Source organism: Uranotaenia lowii, chromosome 1 (genome assembly GCF_029784155.1).
Source record: "Uranotaenia lowii strain MFRU-FL chromosome 1, ASM2978415v1, whole genome shotgun sequence".
NCBI lineage: Eukaryota > Metazoa > Arthropoda > Insecta > Diptera > Culicidae > Uranotaenia > Uranotaenia lowii.
The window spans coordinates 74,914,750-74,933,623 of record NC_073691.1 but is presented as its reverse complement, the minus strand read 5'-3'; the positions used below and the strand labels follow the sequence as shown (position 1 = coordinate 74,933,623).

At 36.1% G+C, this 18,874-nt stretch overlaps 1 protein-coding gene across 10 annotated transcripts in view; it reads right to left on the bottom strand.

Annotated features, from left to right (window-relative positions):
* The window catches only part of LOC129739173 (disintegrin and metalloproteinase domain-containing protein unc-71), a 1,315,240-nt gene that overhangs the window by 131,529 nt on the left and 1,164,837 nt on the right, over positions 1–18,874 (bottom strand). For 9 of the 10 annotated variants that reach the window (XM_055730589.1, XM_055730594.1, XM_055730590.1 and 6 more), the window contains 3 exons: positions 15,148–15,267; positions 14,903–15,080; positions 14,682–14,829 (listed from right to left, as the gene is read on the bottom strand). In XM_055730589.1, coding sequence (XP_055586564.1) covers positions 14,682–14,829; positions 14,903–15,080; positions 15,148–15,267 — 446 coding nt within the window. Of the gene's footprint in view, positions 1–12,698; positions 12,805–14,681; positions 14,830–14,902; positions 15,081–15,147; positions 15,268–18,874 lie in introns of all 10 variants that reach the window. The other variant, XM_055730592.1, reaches the window with a different exon arrangement.

Here is an 18,874-nt window from a genome sequence, read left to right as displayed (position 1 = left end):
GTCATCTCTTTTGCTGCAGATATCAGTAATTATATGCTGAGCGGTTGGAATGGTGTATCCCAGCAAACATTTTTGTAGGTATATTTCTCAACAAACTTTGCTATACGCTTCATATACATTATGAAATCATCTTATATAACTTGAAAAAACAGCATTTACGTACTAAAGTGGAGGCAATATACATACATATTTTTAACTTCTGGCTTATGCGATAAGTGTTGTAAAAATTGGACGATATACAACACCTTTTACCGTACATCCTGACAGTATGCGAGAGAGCGCAAGTTTTGCTCTCAATGCATGCAAACCGTTGCCAGCGACAATATTTGCTGCTTCTCTCATTGGACAGTTTAACCAAATGGACCCTCTGATTTTTAGAAATCTGGTTACACTGCTTATCGCAGAGAGGACAACAAGGTTGTTTTCTCACTTGAATCCCGCACGCGGGAGACAAATTTGCAAACATGGCGCAATTTTGTTATATACGAGTCGGTAGACTTTAACTAACCATTTTTACGATCATTTTCTTGGTTTGGTAGGAATTACGATTCGCATTAACATTGTTAACGAGTTGAGCTGACATTTCTAATGCGATGTTATGTTTGCTGGGTTGGATTTCAGATTCATACTTCAGATCAAGATTTGAGATTCCAATTCGGATTTCAGATTCAGGTTTAGGATTTAAATTTTAGATTCAACTTTCTAATTCAGATTCCAGACTCAAATTTCAGATTTAAATTTAGGAATCAAATATGAGATTCAGATTCAGATTTAAGACTCAGATTTCCGAATCAGATTCAGATTCAGATTTCAGAATCAGATACAAATGCAGATTTCAAATTTAGATTTAAGATTGGAATTTTAGATTCAGATTTCAGATTCAAATTTTAGATTCAGATTTCAGATTCAAATTTCCTATTCAGATTTCAGATTCCAGATTTCAGATTCAGATTTCAAATTCTGATTTCAGATTAAGATTTCAAATTCTGATTTCAGATTCAGATTTCAGATTCAGATTTCAGATTCAGATTTCAGATTCAGATTTCAGATTCAGATTTCAGATTCAGATTTCAGATTCAGATTTCAGATTCAGATTTCAGATTCAGATTTCAGATTCAGATTTCAGATTCTGATTTCAGATTCAGATTTCAGATTCAGATTTCAGATTCAGATTTCAGATTCAGATTTCAGATTCAGATTTCAGATTCAGATTTCAGATTCAGATTTCAGATTCAGATTTCAGATTCAGATTTCAGATTCAGATTTCAGATTCAGATTTCAGATTCAGATTTCAGATTCAGATTTCAGATTCAGATTTCAGATTCAGATTTCAGATTCAGATTTCAGATTCAGATTTCAGATTCAGATTTCAGATTCAGATTTCAGATTCAGATTTCAGATTCAGATTTCAGATTCAGATTTCAGATTCAGATTTCAGATTCAGATTTCAGATTCAGATTTCAGATTCATATTTTAGATTCAGATTTGAGAATGAGATTTCAGATTCAGATTTCAGATTCAGATTTCAGATTCTGATTTCAGATTCAGATTTCAGATTCTGATTTCAGATTCAGATTTCAGATTCAGATTTCAGATTCAGATTTCAGATTCAGATTTCAGATTCAGATTTCAGATTCAGATTTCAGATTCAGATTTCAGATTCAGATTTCAGATTCAGATTTCAGATTCAGATTTCAGATTCAGATTTCAGATTCAGATTTCAGATTCAGATTTCAGATTCAGATTTCAGATTCAGATTTCAGATTCAGATTTCAGATTCAGATTTCAGATTCAGATTTCAGATTCAGATTTCAGATTCAGATTTCAGATTCAGATTTCAGATTCAGATTTCAGATTCAGATTTCAGATTCAGATTTCAGATTCAGATTTCAGATTCAGATTTCAGATTCAGATTTCAGATTCAGATTTCAGATTCAGATTTCAGATTCAGATTTCAGATTCAGATTTCAGATTCAGATTTCAGATTCAGATTTCAGATTCAGATTTCAGATTCAGATTTCAGATTCAGATTTCAGATTCAGATTTCAGATTCAGATTTCAGATTCAGATTTCAGATTCAGATTTCAGATTCAGATTTCAGATTCAGATTTCAGATTCAGATTTCAGATTCAGATTTCAGATTCAGATTTTAGATTCAGATTTCAGATTCAGATTTCAGATTCAGATTCAGATTTCAGATTCAGATTCAGATTTCAGATTCAGATTTCAGATTCAGATTTCAGATTCAGATTTCAGATTCAGATTTCAGATTCAGATTTCAGATTCAGATTTCAGATTTCAGATTCAGATTTCAGATTCAGATTTCAGATTCAGATTTCAGATTCAGATTTCAGATTCAGATTTCAGATTCAGATTTCAGATTCAGATTTCAGATTCAGATTTCAGATTCAGATTTCAGATTCAGATTTCAGATTCAGATTTCAGATTTTTTTTTCTTTTTTTTTTTTTTTATTTATTTATTTTTTATTGAACATATAATTAAACCTACAGTTGTGTTCAGTCAGCATAGATAAAGTCTTGTATTCTAATAAACCGAATTCTTTTTCAACTCTTTTATTACTACTGGTGTTTAATTTCTATTTCCTGGATACTATCTCGTTTCATTTATAGGCTACCGATAGGCTACTTTTAACTGTTAGAACAAAAACAACAACTTATATCATCTCAACTTAATTCAACACTGCTGAGCTAAGTGAAACTTCAACTATCAATGCTTTTTTTGTTGCTTTGACTTTGATCGAGTTAGCCTACTCTGTGCTAGTGAAATACTTGCTGAAGGAATGATCACCGATCCCGGTTCCGACTCCGTAGATGTTTCGGATGCACTTCTGCTATAGTTATTAATTTCTTCTCTTCCACGTTTTGTGCGCTCCGATGATACTTTCATGAAAGCTTGCTCCTCCTCAATTCCCACCATGTCACCATCTGCCACATCGACTTCTTCGGATGTATCCAAAGCTTCACAAAAGCTTAGACCTTTTTCTTTATCTCCAATCTGGTTTCCACCTTCATTGGTGGACAGTTCCGAAACGTTTTGGTTTGTTGCTCTATCCAATGTGTTCTGATTGCTCGATCCAACATTCGCCTCATTTTGCAACAGGGGTTTTGGCATGGTAACTTTTTGTCCAGTAAACAACTTTTCTACGTCACGACTAGACCCAGCTGCAACGTCACTATAACGCAATGTACTCAATCGGTTGTTCACTGATGCACGCTTAGGACAGTTAACCTTAATGTGGTCTGAACTTCCACAAACAAAGCATTTATTTTGAAGGCCTTCATAATAAACGCGAGCTTGAAAGTTACGCACATGTACTGTTGTGGGAACCTCACTCTTTATTTCCATATGGATGCCTCGAACTGCTGTCCAAATTGGAAACCCGGTCTCAGCACCATATTTTTCGCGCACCAAACGTTGAATTGTTCCAAATTTTGAAAACACATCCGCAATTTCTTTGTCCTGTATCTCCGGTGGAAGATTGAAAACACGAACATACTTGAACACACTCGACGCTGCAGAAAATGTTACCGTTGTTGAGCTATTGTCATCGTAAAAATATTCCATCGAAGATGGCAACCGTAACAGCGTCTCCTTCAATAAAGCTTCGGATTGAAACTTCAGGTAGACACAATGTTCTTTTGGCTCCTTATACATTGCCAAGAGCTGAGCGGAAACCAAACTCATTTTCGATCTCATGAACTGAAATAATCCGCTATCTGATGGTTCAGATCTTCCAGGCCCAAAAAAGATACGCAGCGTGTTGGTGCGCGCTTCCTCCAGTTTGGCTGCCATTTTTCCACACGTAGGTAGATATCAGCTATTGTTTTGAACAAAGCGAAATTTAAACAGTAGCTAGGCTACACACAGCTTGAGACAACGTCGCAGAAAAAAAGTCGACTACTCGGCTAGAAGTCTAAACACAAACTGATTCAGATTTCAGAATCGGATTTCAGATTTCAGATTTCAGATTTTAGAATCAGATGTCAGAATCAGATTTCGTATTTAGATGTATGATTCGAATTTCAGATTCAGATTTCATGTTCCAATTTTAGATTCGGATTTCAGATTCAGATTCAGATTTCAAATTCTGATTTCAGATTCAGATTTCAGTTTCAAATTTGAGATTCATATTTCAGATTCATATTTAAGATTGAGATTTCACCCAGCAAACATTTATGAAGGTATAACGTAGGAACAACAGAATTATTCAAACAAATATACCAGAAAAAAAGATTGTATAAAACTTACCAAAAGAGCATATAGCTACAAAAGTGGAGGCGATATATCTACAATGACAAAATTCCAACGACTAGATTTGCCAACAAAAAGCAAAATGTACGAAAAAAATTTCCTCGACCGAGATTTGAACTCCAGTCCTCCGAGTTTGTAGTCCGGTATCTTACCACGATGCCATCTCATCAGTTGATAATGTCCACGCTATAGCTCTATAGGTGAGATTTTCTTCTTACGAACCGGTCAAAGGAAGAGACCGGATTGAGTGTCAATTGAAGGACCGCCCATTTATCGTAAATCAGTTCACTCCAATCGTAAATGTCGAATTAGCATATTCTCAACTTTTTGGAGACATATTTACGAATTGACTTAACTACTATCCGATTAAATTTTTTTTTGGGCAAAGCTTGTCTAAAATGTATGATAGAAAATCACTCAATACCAACGTGTTTACGATAGTTATTGAAAATGTTATTATATTCGATTTGGATTATCATTTCTATTACGATTTCATGTTAGCTGGGCAGATTCTTATTCAAATTTAATATTGAAATTCCAGGTTAAAATTTTGAGATCAGGTTTCAGATTCAGATTTCAGAGAAGGGTTTTATATACAGATTCAGATTGAAATTCTACATTCAGATTTCTAGTTGAAGGTATCAGGCTTAGATTTATGTTTCAGGTTCAAATTTCAGATTGAGATTCAAAACAAGATCTCACTTCGAGATTTTCACCCCAAAATGATTATTTCTACGAGTATTTATTTTATGTGTCATGGTTCTCATCACTTGCCTTTTATATTAGTTTTTTTCAATTCGTTTTCTCATTTTTTTTTTTCATTTTTTTTTTAATACTCAAAAAATTCTAGAGAAAAATTATAACGGCCAAGTTTACCTTCGAATCGACACAAAAAATGTGTTCCATCCCAACCCACTTCTCCCGTGAGTGAAATATTTCTAAGGCTATGATTCTAAATAAAAAATAAAAATAAAATAATAAAAAAGTATTAAATTGTACGATTGAATTCATGTCTTTTCAAGGTTTTTTTTTTATCGAAGGTAATGATTATAACAATTTTCGCATAACCTTCACCGACACCACACATCGTGTTACGCCTCGGTCGTTTGCTGCTGCTCGGTTGGAATAGATTGCTCGTTCGATCTATTCGAACCGAGCAGCAGCATCAGCAGCATACGACCGGGCATGGATACGGTATGGGCATGACAGTCGCCCGTGACAGTCCTGCGCATGACAGTCACGCCCTACAGCCGACAGTTAAGATGAAATAATTTGCGAAACAGGAGGCATGAAAGAATGAAAATCGAACTGTCGGTTCGGTTCGCTACAGCTTAAAGCACAACATTTTCGGCAGCGCAAGCTTTGAGCCGATTGTTCAGATACAGTCTTCGTTCCCGAACGTGTGCGACGTAGCCGAAGCGTTTTTATTCGTCACCGACGGTACAGCAGCGAACCGAGTGGCAAGGCAAACCGAGACAGTTTGTTCGGCGAAGAAAAAGCTGTCATCGCAATGCAGTACTTTTCGGAAGCCTGCTAGCCGGCAACCCAGAGCATCCCCCCGGAAAAAAGCAAAGGAAAGGAGTTTTCATGTACACATCTGAAAAATTGCTTTGTCAACAGTCTTCACACTAATCCAACTGCTTAGAAAACCGTTAATAAATAAATTTATAAAAAAGATTGTTGTCCTATTTTCAAACCACAATAAATGACTCAAACTTTAATATACACTGTTTGCCTCATCAGATTTTGTAATTTTGTATGTGTTTATATGTATAGTTAATATCGTTTGTATAATTAAAACATAAAGAATTAATTGCTCTACGTATGATAATTTTTTTCTTGTGAAATTTTCTTTTTTTCTTTAAAGCGAGCTTAAAATTGCATGGGCATCCCTACGTCGAAAAATACAGAATTGAGCAACTGATCGAAAGCCCGGAAATGAATAAAAGCTCTTTAGACACGCTCTGCATAGAACGCCCAAATTTAAAAGTGTGTGTAGACAGTTTTCCTGAAACTGTATGGATTTTTATACGAATCAAGTACCGTGTAGTTTGCGAGTGAGCTTTCTACTGACTGATAGATATATTCACAAAGCTTTCCGTAAGCACGACTATGACTGAACAGATTCTGATCTGAACTTTAATATTTGTTGACGTTTCTATACCTTTCATTTCAGTTTGAGCTTTTTACACTGAAAGAAACTCACAGTCAATATCATATTTCAGAAAATTTGTAGCACTGGATAGAGCCCTTAAATGGGATCTTTTGTCATGGATAATTGATAAACGATAAAAATTATTTAACTAAACTCAATTACTAATAATTGGTCCGCCAGTTGGTTTTATTTTTTACTTAAAAAAATGTTAAGTTAAAAAATTGGGTTTCGAAAGGTTCTTTTTCGAAGTTTTAGATACGGTTTTCTAAAAGAGTTGCCAAGTTTATTTTCATTGTTTTTAAGCTGCCACACCATTTTTTACCAAATTCTAATTTATCAACCTCTAAATCGGTAATCGTATCCACCATTGCGATATGAACTCGTAGACTGCAGTTAGTTTTGAGCACCAACAATAATATATGTACATTTACCTGCATATGTATATTCCACCAGTAAAAACACCGCCATACAAAACCCGAAACCGTATCTCGATTCAATAAATTGTTATGAGACAATCGACCGCCTCCGCCCGATTGCGCTCGATGTCATTTGATTTAGTACACACTGACTGTTGGCTGATCGAAAATGAGTGTGGGGGAAGTCATTTCCACTCGTTTTTCGTTTCACATCCACCACACCCACACATTTCGGGATTAGAAAGCAACAGAAAAAAAGTTCGCCTGTTCACCTGATGATACCGGGGGTTCACAATATATGATTTTTGGAGTCATAATTTATCCTGCAACAGTTTGAAATGAAAACGCCCGCCACAAAATAAACAAAACAAAAAAAAAGTACTATCAACAAACACACACTCGCTCGCTCATTCATTCATACGAAGATGCATACACACAATAATGCTGTTAATTTAGTGTCTGTGTGTGTGATTTATTCAAAAATCAGCCTCTCCATCATCAATGGAGTTAATCATCGGAGGAGAGTCGGGCACATTTATGAATACAATGATGAAGCTAATGAACATTAGAGAAGGGGTGATTGTTTAAAAAAAAATTCCGTTTCGTCGGAAATGAATTATCCACCGCAGCCATAATCGATTGGGGGTTGATTGTTTTATTGCTATTGTTATATTTTCCCTACCAATATACACATGTGCTGCAGAGGTTATGCAATCAGATAAATGTTTTGGTGAGTGTGTATGGTTTTGTGTGAGTGGATTTTTACAGCAATGAGTGGGACAAATGATCAACGATTTCGGGAAAAAGGCGGGATTGGGGTGGTCACTTATAAATCAGCAAATACTGTGCACGTGTTAGTCTGTAGGAAAAGGACAACAGCGAAGAAGAAGTTACGATAGTACGATACAATCAAATCGTCGTCGGTGGAAGGAACAAAAGTCGATAATGATGAATAGACAAAGGAGGTTAACAAAACTCATAGGAAACCAACAGAAGAACAAAACGAAGAGAAATTAACGGCAACAAATCAATCGAACGAACGAACAAAGGAAATCATCGGGGAACAGGAAACAATAGGCACTTGAAGCTATATTAGATGTGATAAAGATACAGATATACGGAATAAATATACGTATGTATATATGATACAAACTGACATTGACAGAAAAACACGATAAGGATTGATAGGTTATTGGCTATTTTTTTGTTTTGGTTGTTGTTATTGCCTGCAAGTGGAGGGAAGCTCGGATATATTCGTTCAAACTTTGATAGCGAAAGGCTGATGAATGTTTGTTTTGTCTGAAACTTTCGATGGCCTTCTGAGATTGCGAGTGAAAACAACACTACACGACAGTGGCGCAGTAAGCGTTGGATTTTTGGGACTTCTGCGATTTAATTTTTGCAATGAAACAAAAACACAGATATAGTTGGGCAATTATTTGATCTGCACATTTAGGGGGAAAGGATGCTTTCGTTCGTTAACAGGAAATCACAAAAAAAAAAGTTGTATAACTTAAAAGGAAAATTTACAGCTTTTTTGGTGGGAATCAAGGGTCCTAAAAATGTACAAATGATTTTTTTTCCAGAGGGAAAAGAAAAAGTAGAGACAGAGAGCGTGAAGGGAAAATCAAAGAGGTTCGGAGTTTTTGACAGAGACAGAAAGTGATTACAGTGAGTGAGAGTGAGTCGGTAAATAATATTTTCACATAGCGAGAGTCACCAACACATAGTCACGTTGAGTATAGCGATAAGATTACATATGCACACGTACGTACACCGAATATTTATTTATATGTATAGTGGATTCAACTGTTTGATGGTTTTGTTGTTCGATTACGGAAGAGCATTCATCTTCTGGTTTAATCTTTGAAAAAACCTTTTGGTTGACAGCACTGTTTTTCTTGGTTCTTCATTCACTTGAAATGTTTTCGAGGATCACTGGTCATTTTGAAGTCCTTGTTCTTAACCTTCTTCCTAAAACTGGTTTATTATACCTGTGTCTTCTAAAGAATCGTCAATACATAAATCAAAATGCGTATTATAATAATAACTTCTACTAAAAAAATGGATGAATATGAAAACTGATGAACTTCTTTTTTTTACAGAAATATGAGGAAAAGTTGCTCTGAGAAATAGGCAAACACATTTGGTCCTTCGAACCGGATCTCGAACTAGATGAATAAAGCGTTTCTGCGCTTTTCTAATAACTTCGTTTTGTTTACCAGAGTCGGAACGATTCTTGAAAAAATCTGAGTTATAGTTAAAAAAATTTGCTTTTCCCAGCTACTCAGTCTTGTTTTACAGAGCACGCTTTCCAAGCGCATTCGTTTCATATGCTGGAGTCGGAAATTCCATGAAAATCTGAGAAACAATTATATTCTAGCTGATTCTTGATATAACTTCGTCTCTTTGAGACGAAGGCTATGTCTGATTCACTGGAACAGAGTTATTTCTTAAAAATTTATAGAAGTATTCTTAAATTCTGCGATTTCCAGGATATGTCTATGTCTGATTCACTGGAACAGAGTTATTTCTTAAAAATTTATAGAAGTATTCTTAAATTCTGCGATTTCCAGGAATTCCATCTGGTTTACCAGAGTCGAAATAAATTTCTAACAAAATCCTTTAAAATATGCAATTTTTAGCTACTCTGTATTGTTTCCTGGAGTCGAGACTTTTCTTTAAAGTTCAAAGAAAGCATCTTTTTTTGTCCAGAAATTCCGTCTTATTTGCCGCAACCGATATTAATCCCTTAAAAATTTTCAAGAATCTATAATTTTTAGTTACTTTGTCTTGTTTCCGGAGTCTCAGAAAATCATAGACACATTCTTAACGATAAGCGCTTTTCAGCCACTCCATCTGATTTACCGGAGCCGAAATAAATCCCTAGAAAAATCTTCAGACATCTCCAATTTTCAGTTGATCCGTCCTGTTTTACCGGAGTCAAGACTTTTCTGAAAAATTCAAATAAACATCCCTTAGCATCTACGCTTTTCAGCCACTCCGTCTGATTTACCGGAGTCGAAAAGTAATTCCTAACGAAATACTAGAAAATCTGCAATTTTCAGCCACTCTGTCTTGTTACCAGAGTCGAGAAAATTTCTGAAAAACTCAAACATCCTCAAAAATCTACGCTTCTCAGCAACTTTGTTTTATTTACCGGAGCCGCATATAAATTCCTACCAAAATACTCAAAAATCTGCAATTTTCAGCCACTCCGTCTTATTTACCGGATCCTAGAAAATGCTCAAAAATTCATTGAAACATTCTCAAGAATCTGCGTTTTCAGCCGCTCCGTCTAATTTACCGGAGTCGGAATGAAACCCAAGCAAAATCTTCAGTAATCGGCAATTTTCAGCCATTCTGTCATGTTTCCTCGAGTCGAGACATTCCTGAAAAATTCAATGAAACATCCATAAAAATCTACGCTTTCCAGCCACTCCGTCTGATTTACCGGAAACGAAAATAAATTCCTAGCAAAATACTCAAAAATCCGCTATTTTCAGTCGTCTGTCTTGTTTACCAGAGTCAAGACATTGATCAAAAACTCATTGAAACATTCTCAAGAATCTGCGCTTTTCAGCCACTCCAGTCTGATTTAACGGAGCGGAAATCAATCCCCAGGAAAACCTTTAAAAATTGGCAATTTTAAGCCAATGGCATTTCTGAAAAATTCATAGAAACATTATTAAATGTCTGCGATTTCCAGCCACCTCGTCTGATTTACCAGAGCCCAAATAAATTTCTAGCATCATTTTGAAAAATATGCAACTTTCAGCTACTCTGACTTGTCTACAGGAGTCGAGACATTTCTTAAAAATTCAAAGAAAGCATCTACGATTGTCTGCCTCAAAAACTACAATTTTCATCCAACCTGTCTTGTTTACCGGAGTCTAGACGATTTTAAAAAAGAAAAACATTGACAAATTTCTGAGAATATGCGCTTTTCGGCAACTCTGTCTTATTTAACGGAAACGAGATAAATCCCAAGCAAAATACATTCTTAAGAATCTGCGCTTTTCAGCCACTCCGTCTGATTTACCGGATAGTTCGACTGCCTACCAAATATTCAAAAATCGGCAATTTTCAGCCCTTCCGGCATGTTAACCGGAGTCAAGATATTTCTCAAAAATTCATAGAAACATCTTTAAAAATCTTCGCTTCCCAGCAACTCCGTCTGATTAACCGGAGCCAAAAATAAATTCCTGACAATATACTCGAATTTCTGCATTTTTCAGCCTCTTTGTCTTGTTTACCTTATTCAAGACACTTTTCAAGAATCTGTGCTTTCTAGTCACTCCGTCTGATTTACCGGAGCCAAAAATAAATTCTTAGCAAATTATTCAAAAAATATGCAATTTCCAGCTACTCTTGTTTACCGGAGTCAAGACATTGCTCGAAAATTCATAGATACCCTTAAAAATTGGCAATTTTGAGCCATTGAGTCTTGTTTGTCGGAGCCGAGACTTTTTTAAAAACTTCAAAGAAACATTCTTAAGAATCTGCCCTTCCACTGTCTCATTATCCAGAGCCAAAATAAATTCCTAACAAAATCCTCAAAAATCTGCAATTTTTAGCAAGTCTGTCTTATGGAGCCAAGACATTTCTTAAAAATTTATTGGAATACTTTTAAGAATCTGCGCTTTGCAGCCAATCTGTCAGATTTACTGGAACCGAAATAAATCCCAAGCAAAATCCTCGAAAATCTACAACTTTTGGCCACTCCGTCTTATTTGCCGGAACAGGAAAAAACTTCCTTTGAAATTTGCACTTTTTGATTTACTAGGTCTTTTTTACCGGAGCCAAAACAATTCTCTAAAGATCTGAGCTACAGCCTAAGAATCTGAGTTTTGCATTTTTAATAGAACTCCACTTATCCGAATTTTACAGTTAGTACAGGATTCCAAAAATTCGAAAAAAAGTTTTCAACATCCTTCAGAATCTGCGACTCTCCAGCCTGGGTCTTTTTAACGAAGCCGGAACAATTTACAAACATTCTGGAGAGTATCCTTGCGAATTTGCGCCCATTCAGTTACTCCGTTTTATTGACCGGAGTCAGAGGAATTTCCCATACAATCATTGCTTAAAAAACTGAGTGCTTCCGGTTACTTTGTTTTGTTTATTTTTCATACAATTATGTTATTCTGTTTAGTTCATCAGTTTTAATATTCAACTCAAAACTTAAGTCAACTGTCTTCCTACTCTTACTTTTTTAATTGAACTGATTAGTGGACTGTCCTTTATGAAAAAAAATACATCGATTAAAAATAAATAAAAAAACAGGGGTGTGACAGTATTACCAGTTGAAACTAAAATAAATTATAATTATAAAGTTTTTGGGAGGATCTAAGAAATATATTCATTTAAGTTTTAACACTATGTAGAAATACTTGAAAAATTTGTTATTATGTTTCAAGTTAATTTAAGAAAAAAAAAATTACACAATATTGTTATCACATTGCGTCACACCCCTGCCAAACGTAAACAAAAACACGTCACTGAAAGAAATCGTAAAGCCTCGTCCGCATTCGGCTACTTGAACTGTGATTTTGGTTGCTGAGACTTGTTTATGTTAACATTTTGAACTAGACGAAGAGATGCATGTCTCAAGTCTCCCGACAAGTATGGAAGGCTTTCAGCAACCAAAATGTAACCATAAAAAAGTCTCAGCAACCTTAATCGCAGTCCATGTTACCTAATGTGGACAAGGCCTAATAAAAACAAAAAACAAAAGTTGGTCACGACACATAGACACACCGATAAACAGAGAACAAGAGAGAGAGGGCGCGAGAGAGCGAGCGAGAAATAATTTTCTCTTCTCCCTCGGCCTTTCCGACGGCTTTTTCCGACGTACCTGTAACACACAGCCATCAGTGCGAAACACAGGAAGACACATTTGACGACTACCACTAACATGATGACCATTGCTAACGTGCTGAATTTACCTTGGTTGTGTTCACCTGTTTTCAAGGGGATTCAGGTTTTTTTTTTAAACATGTCCAATATGTTTCCGTTTTCGTCGCGCGATTGCCGTCGCATTACCGTTGTTGGTTCATGTGCATGTGTTGGTAATTTTTTTTTCAATTGTTTATCATTTTGACGGTCGCCATCAATTGGTGCGTGGTGTTTACAATTATTTCCAAATTGTGTTTCGTTGGTTTTTCGTGTTTTTTTTTTAATCAAATCGGTTTCGGTTGGACCAGTGTGACCAAAGCAAAGAGAGAGAATTTAAAGCGGACCGAAGGTAGAAAAAGAGAACAAAATAACGGCAGCCATTGCCATTTGGGCGCGATGTTTGTGAAAGTGTGCGTGGGTTACGCAGTGAGAAGAAAAAAGACAGATTTGAGTTATGGCGTTTCGATGGGTTTTTGTTTGTTTCTTAACCTTATGAAAGATGAATTCAATTAATTTGTCGTGTATTGCTCCAGAAGAGCTTCTCAGGGGGGGATGTGGAAAAAGGAAAGGAAATTTCAATTGCAAAATGCACGCAGGAGTTATCGAAAAACATAGCAAGGGAAACAAAATAAACAAAATGAAACCAACAAAATGAGATTAAACGAAACAAGGAGAAAGTAAACTAAAAGAAAGGGGTGAGAAACAAGGGAAAAGTTCTTTCGGTGTGGCATTTTAATTGTGGTTAGCTGTCCTTGAAATCGATTTTTATTTTGAGGAGGAGAGTATTTTGAATTTGCTGCGGATTATTTTCAGTCTATAAGGTGAAGCGAGAGAGATAGCTTGATATAAGTAGAATAAAGGTGACAGGGCAGTGTTGCCAGCAGTTTTGCATTTCTGGGTTTAACTTTATAGATGGAGGACTAACTGGCACGAGTTATTGCTTTATGGTTGGAATTGGTTCGCTAAGATGAAATGATATCGTTTACTTCTAACTAGATTTTGATTGAAAGATAAAAACTACGACTACAAACTACGGTTTTTTTTTCTATCGGGGCTACAGCAGCGAATTTGGATGGGAAACGATTACCATTGTCATAATTTATTTAAGCTGTACGTCGCCACTTGGGACTACAGTTTTTTTGTTGCCCCAGCATGACGGAAGAAGACGATTCGAAAGAAATTACACTTTTCAAGGCACGTAAAAGAGATTACTTCGCTTATTGTAGCTGGCAGAATCCAATTAAGCGTCCTTTTTTCTGCTTTAAACCGACATAATTGAATCAGCTCTGATTCCGTTTTTTTCTTGAATTGGAAATAGAATTGTTCAGTGGGATTTCAAACCGTGAGGAAGATGGTGGGGATAAGTTGTTGGAACGAGGACGGTTTCGTAAGCGTGCAAAAAAAAAAAACAAGAAACAAAAGGTGGATTTATCTAGAAACAAAAAGCAGAAATCCTTGATCTCTGAGACGATGAAAGAAAATTGGAAAAAAAATCAACGAAACCTCAACATAAAGAGGAGCAATGAATGGGTCGAAAAGGATTCCGGGTCTGTTTCTCCTTATCGATCAGGTGGAAAAATAGGAGTACAAAATCCCCAACATGAAAAAGAAAATTATAAAAAATGAAGAAGGAATAAACACGTTCGCCATCTTATAATTGCAAGGTCACAAGGCCAGACCTAGATGGCTTGGGTTCTAGGGAAAATTATAATGTAGAAATCAATAGATAGAGTGAGAAATCAAAATGTACTTTTAACTTAGCGCCCTAGAGATAGTGGAAAACTATTGAAATGGTTTGTGTTTTTGATTATTATTTGGGACCTTATGATGAGTTAAACTATTCGATTAGAATGTGTTTCGAGTGGATTGGGACATATTGGATTTTCGAGGGATTTGTTTTTCTATGTTTAACAAGTTTGAAAAAAAAAACGCATGGACTTACCGTAGCGAGTGACCTTCTTTTCCATCGCTATTTCGGTTGAGGTTGTGGTGACGAGTGACGCGAGCGTCGTTGTGATATGAGCCTGTATTGAGCAGTCCGGTCCGGTCCAGCCGAACTTGCAAAAGCACTTGTTGGTATTGGTGCAGTCCTGAAATTCATAATTGAAACAACCATATTTATTGTTGCGACAAAAAAAAATCGGAATTTCACAAGCCACTTACCCCATTTCCGGAGCACTCCCGATCGTTATGGTTGGTAGGGCACTTGACCTGGTCCACGTACATGAACAAACTGACGCAGGTCTGGTTGATGCAGATCAGGTTCTCGCCACACGGCGTCCCATTCTGGACCAAACCGAGCGGGGGCGTGGCCGAGTTGGTCGTGGAACCGGTTATCGATCTGAAATTTAAAAAATATGTTATTTCAATTCATGAACAAACTCAATTTAATTTCAGTTTTGTCTTACCTGCACTCATAGGTGCTGCCCCCCATCGTAATGAATGCCTTGGAGTTTGAGTTCTCCCCGCAGTCCTCGACTGGCGTCTGTTCGCCATTCTTGCACTGGAGCGAGCCGCATTGGATGTTTCTGTAAGAAAAAAAAGAGACAAAATTGTTTAAGAAAGTGTTTTCGGATAGCTGGGTCTAGCCCATGGTAATTGATAAGAATAAACAAGCCGGTTTTTAGACCATGGCCATCGATTATCAATCATAACATAAAACAAAATAAAATAAAATTACAAGCACATTAAAAACAGGGAAAATGTGGCGTCCCAGCTATGCCTGTGGCTGTAAGAGTATGAGAGACAAGCTCTTAACATCAGCGATAGCAATGGCTAGCATAACTGAGCTCTCAAGTGTCTTATGATCGATAATGCCAGTAGAGATCTGACTCGAGAGAACCCTGCAAACGGGCCCCTCGGGATTCCACAACCCTGATCTTGATTTTTTCTGGTTTCAGATCTTAGACCTTGAATCTTGGACCCTGATTTGGGATCCTGGGATGATTATCCTGGATCCTGGGATGATTATCCTGGATCCTGGTCCCGGATACTAATTCAGGATTCCAGAAGCTAAATCTGAATCTCTCATATTTATCCTGAATTCTAGATCCAGTCACTCTAATATGTGTTGTACTTCTTCTTCTTCTTCATTTTATATTGTGCATTTTCATTGTTTTTAAGTTATCGATGGAAAAAGCTTTCTTGTGGTCCAATTTACCTATTAAACAAGTTTTTATCGAAGTTGGTTCCCAAAATTTCGAAAAAATATGACCCCTGGTGTGTCCCATGAGAAAAAATATTCGCATATGAGTCCCATGACCAAAATTCAGCGCTAGAGCATACAATTGAAGGAAACCGCCGTAGTTAGAAAATGAAGTAAATCCATGCTTAAAACATAAAAATTGAACGTATAGTAGCAAAATGATTCCGATGAAATCTGTTTCTTTATCACAAAAAAAACATTAGTAAGTAACAGGTGAACTCTCCCAACATTTTTCGACAAAAATCAATTGATGAACAACGCTCAATAGATTGTCTTCGGTAAGGCAGGATGTATCCTCCGTGGGTAATTTTAACGATCTAATGTTTGATCGGTGGATAGTTTGAAGTGTTGTTTTAAAAACAAAATAACTATCCTTTTTAAATTATTTTTTTTTTCTATATCGACAACCATATCAATACCACTGTTTTCGTTTATCACCTAGAAAGATGTTCCCGGAGGAAGTTTTCTGCTTTGTTTTAGATTCCAGCAAACTTGTGGTCGGATATCGACGTATCCGTATCCGTAACACACATAAAAATAACTTGAAGTCTGATAAATTCGCAGCAAAGCATCGCAAAACACATCCCACACGACTTAAGACGCTTGAAATCAGTTTCGAATAAGGATCTTTCGAAAAATTTCTTCTATCATCGAAAAGAATAGTAAACAAATAACAAAATATGTTAGGAAAGTACATGCCACTTACCACCAGTACTCCCAAGTAACCATAAGCAGTGCTGCAAATTTTCTTAAAGCACAAATGATACTGACTGTGATTTTCTATCAGTGTAAAAAGCTTTAACTGAAATGAACGGAGTAGAAAAGTCAACAAATATGAAAGCTTCTGATCGGCTCGGTCATCCTCGTGCCTACATAAAGCTGTGTGAGAGTGTCTATCAGTCAGTAGAAAGCTCACTCGTAAACCCGAACCAACTTGTTTCACTCGAAAGCTATGAAAGCGTCTTTCGCTTAGGCATTTCTGTCACTCACTGTATTTGATCAGTGACTGCAGCTTAAGCACTCAATCAGTGTCAGCGAAAGTTGCTGATAATTTCAGCAAGCATTTATTTTTGCCATTTATGAATTGGGGTTCGAAAAGAAAACGCGACTTGAAAATCGCTTAGACTGTACTGTACGATTATTTGAAGGGGGAAAGAGGTTGGATTTCTGGAGATTTGAATTTATGGTAGGAATTAATAATGACAAAAATATGACAAATTAAGTAAACATATGACGAAAATTTCAAACACATGACCAGGGATGCATTTTCTCTATGGAGAATCTCCGCGGTGCGGGTTTTTCGATTCCCCACGGAGTTTCTCTGCATTTCACCACGGAGATGTTTGACTAACACCACCGGAGAGATTATATTGAATTCAACACCAACGAGCGTGAGAGTGAGAGCTCTTATGTTCACCACATACACCACCGAGAAAACCGATCGATCCAGTTTTTGAACACGTAAACATTGCAGGTGATTGTCTACATTTAGGGGTATTTCGAGTGATAGTATACTTGAAGCGGCAGTTTCAATAGGACTAGCTATGAAGAAACAGTTTGTTTATCTGAAGAAGAAATGTGTTACCAATCCAAATCTATTGCTTTCAAATCTTATTAAAGATTTCTATAAATAAAAATGTTTATTTCGTTAAAACTTTTTTTTTTAATTATTACAATTTTCTGAAAAGTTCGGGCCGAGTGAACTTATTGCATTATTCCCGGTAACTTTTTTCAAGTTTTGTCCCGGATAAATTCGGGCAATCTGGAACATTTCCTATTGATTGAATTGTTCAATTTTATGTGACATGAATCATTTAAAAAAATGCAAAGAATATGGAAAAAAAGTTGGGTTTTAACTTCGATTTTTGTTGATCCATGTTGAAAATGCGTATTTATATTATTGAAGTGTAATATTGTTAATTTAATATATTTGCATTACATTTTTCCACTTTGATGACAATTGTCTCCAGTTGCAACGATGGATTTTTTTTTAAATAGATTTCGGTTTCATCAGATTACTAAAATTTTTAAGCTTATTATACCGGGCGTTCGTAAATTGCTATCTACTCGTAGAAATAAAATGATGTTTTTGGTTGAAGTGATTTTTTGAATGTAAATGTGAATGCTTTGGATGGTTTTTTGACATCTACCAAAATAAATCGATCAACAGATGCATCACTCAAAACGATTAATTTACGAACGCCCCGTAAGAATGGCTAAGGAATGGATACTGTCTTATGGCACATTGCTTTCAACTTCCTGCTTTCCTTACGTTCGGCAAAGCCAAGTCACAAAAAAACGCAGGTCATTCTCGCCGGTGAGGAAATTTGCCACTCTACGGAGCTCTACGGTGCAAACATTTATGCTCCAATGTGAGGATCTGGTGGCGGTGCGAGTTTAAGTTAGTGTATATGACACTCGAGTACTTCGTGGGCAGATAGAGAGTGGTGAAAAACTAACAATCTCTCCGGAGAGTTAATGGCAATAATACTGCGGTGTTGAAATTCTCCGGCTCCGTTAAAACACCACGGAGGAAAGCATCCCTGCACATGACAAATGTGGTCAAAAAATGACAAAATTATGACACAATGTGATAAATATGTTGAAATAAAGATAAAATTGTGACAATAGTATGAGCAAAATCTGACAAATATGACTAAAATTTGACAATAAAAAGACAACAATCTAACAATTATGTCGTAAATATGACAAAAAAAATGACAATAAAATGACAATACATAACAAAAAATAAGACAAATATCCGACAAATGGGACAAAAATTTTACAAATGTGATAAAAATATGAAAAATAAACCAAAAATGAAGGAAAATTTTTAAAATACAATGACAAACATTACAACAAAATTACAAAATTACAAAATTATGACAAAATCTTACAAATATGACATAAATTTAACAATAAGATGACTA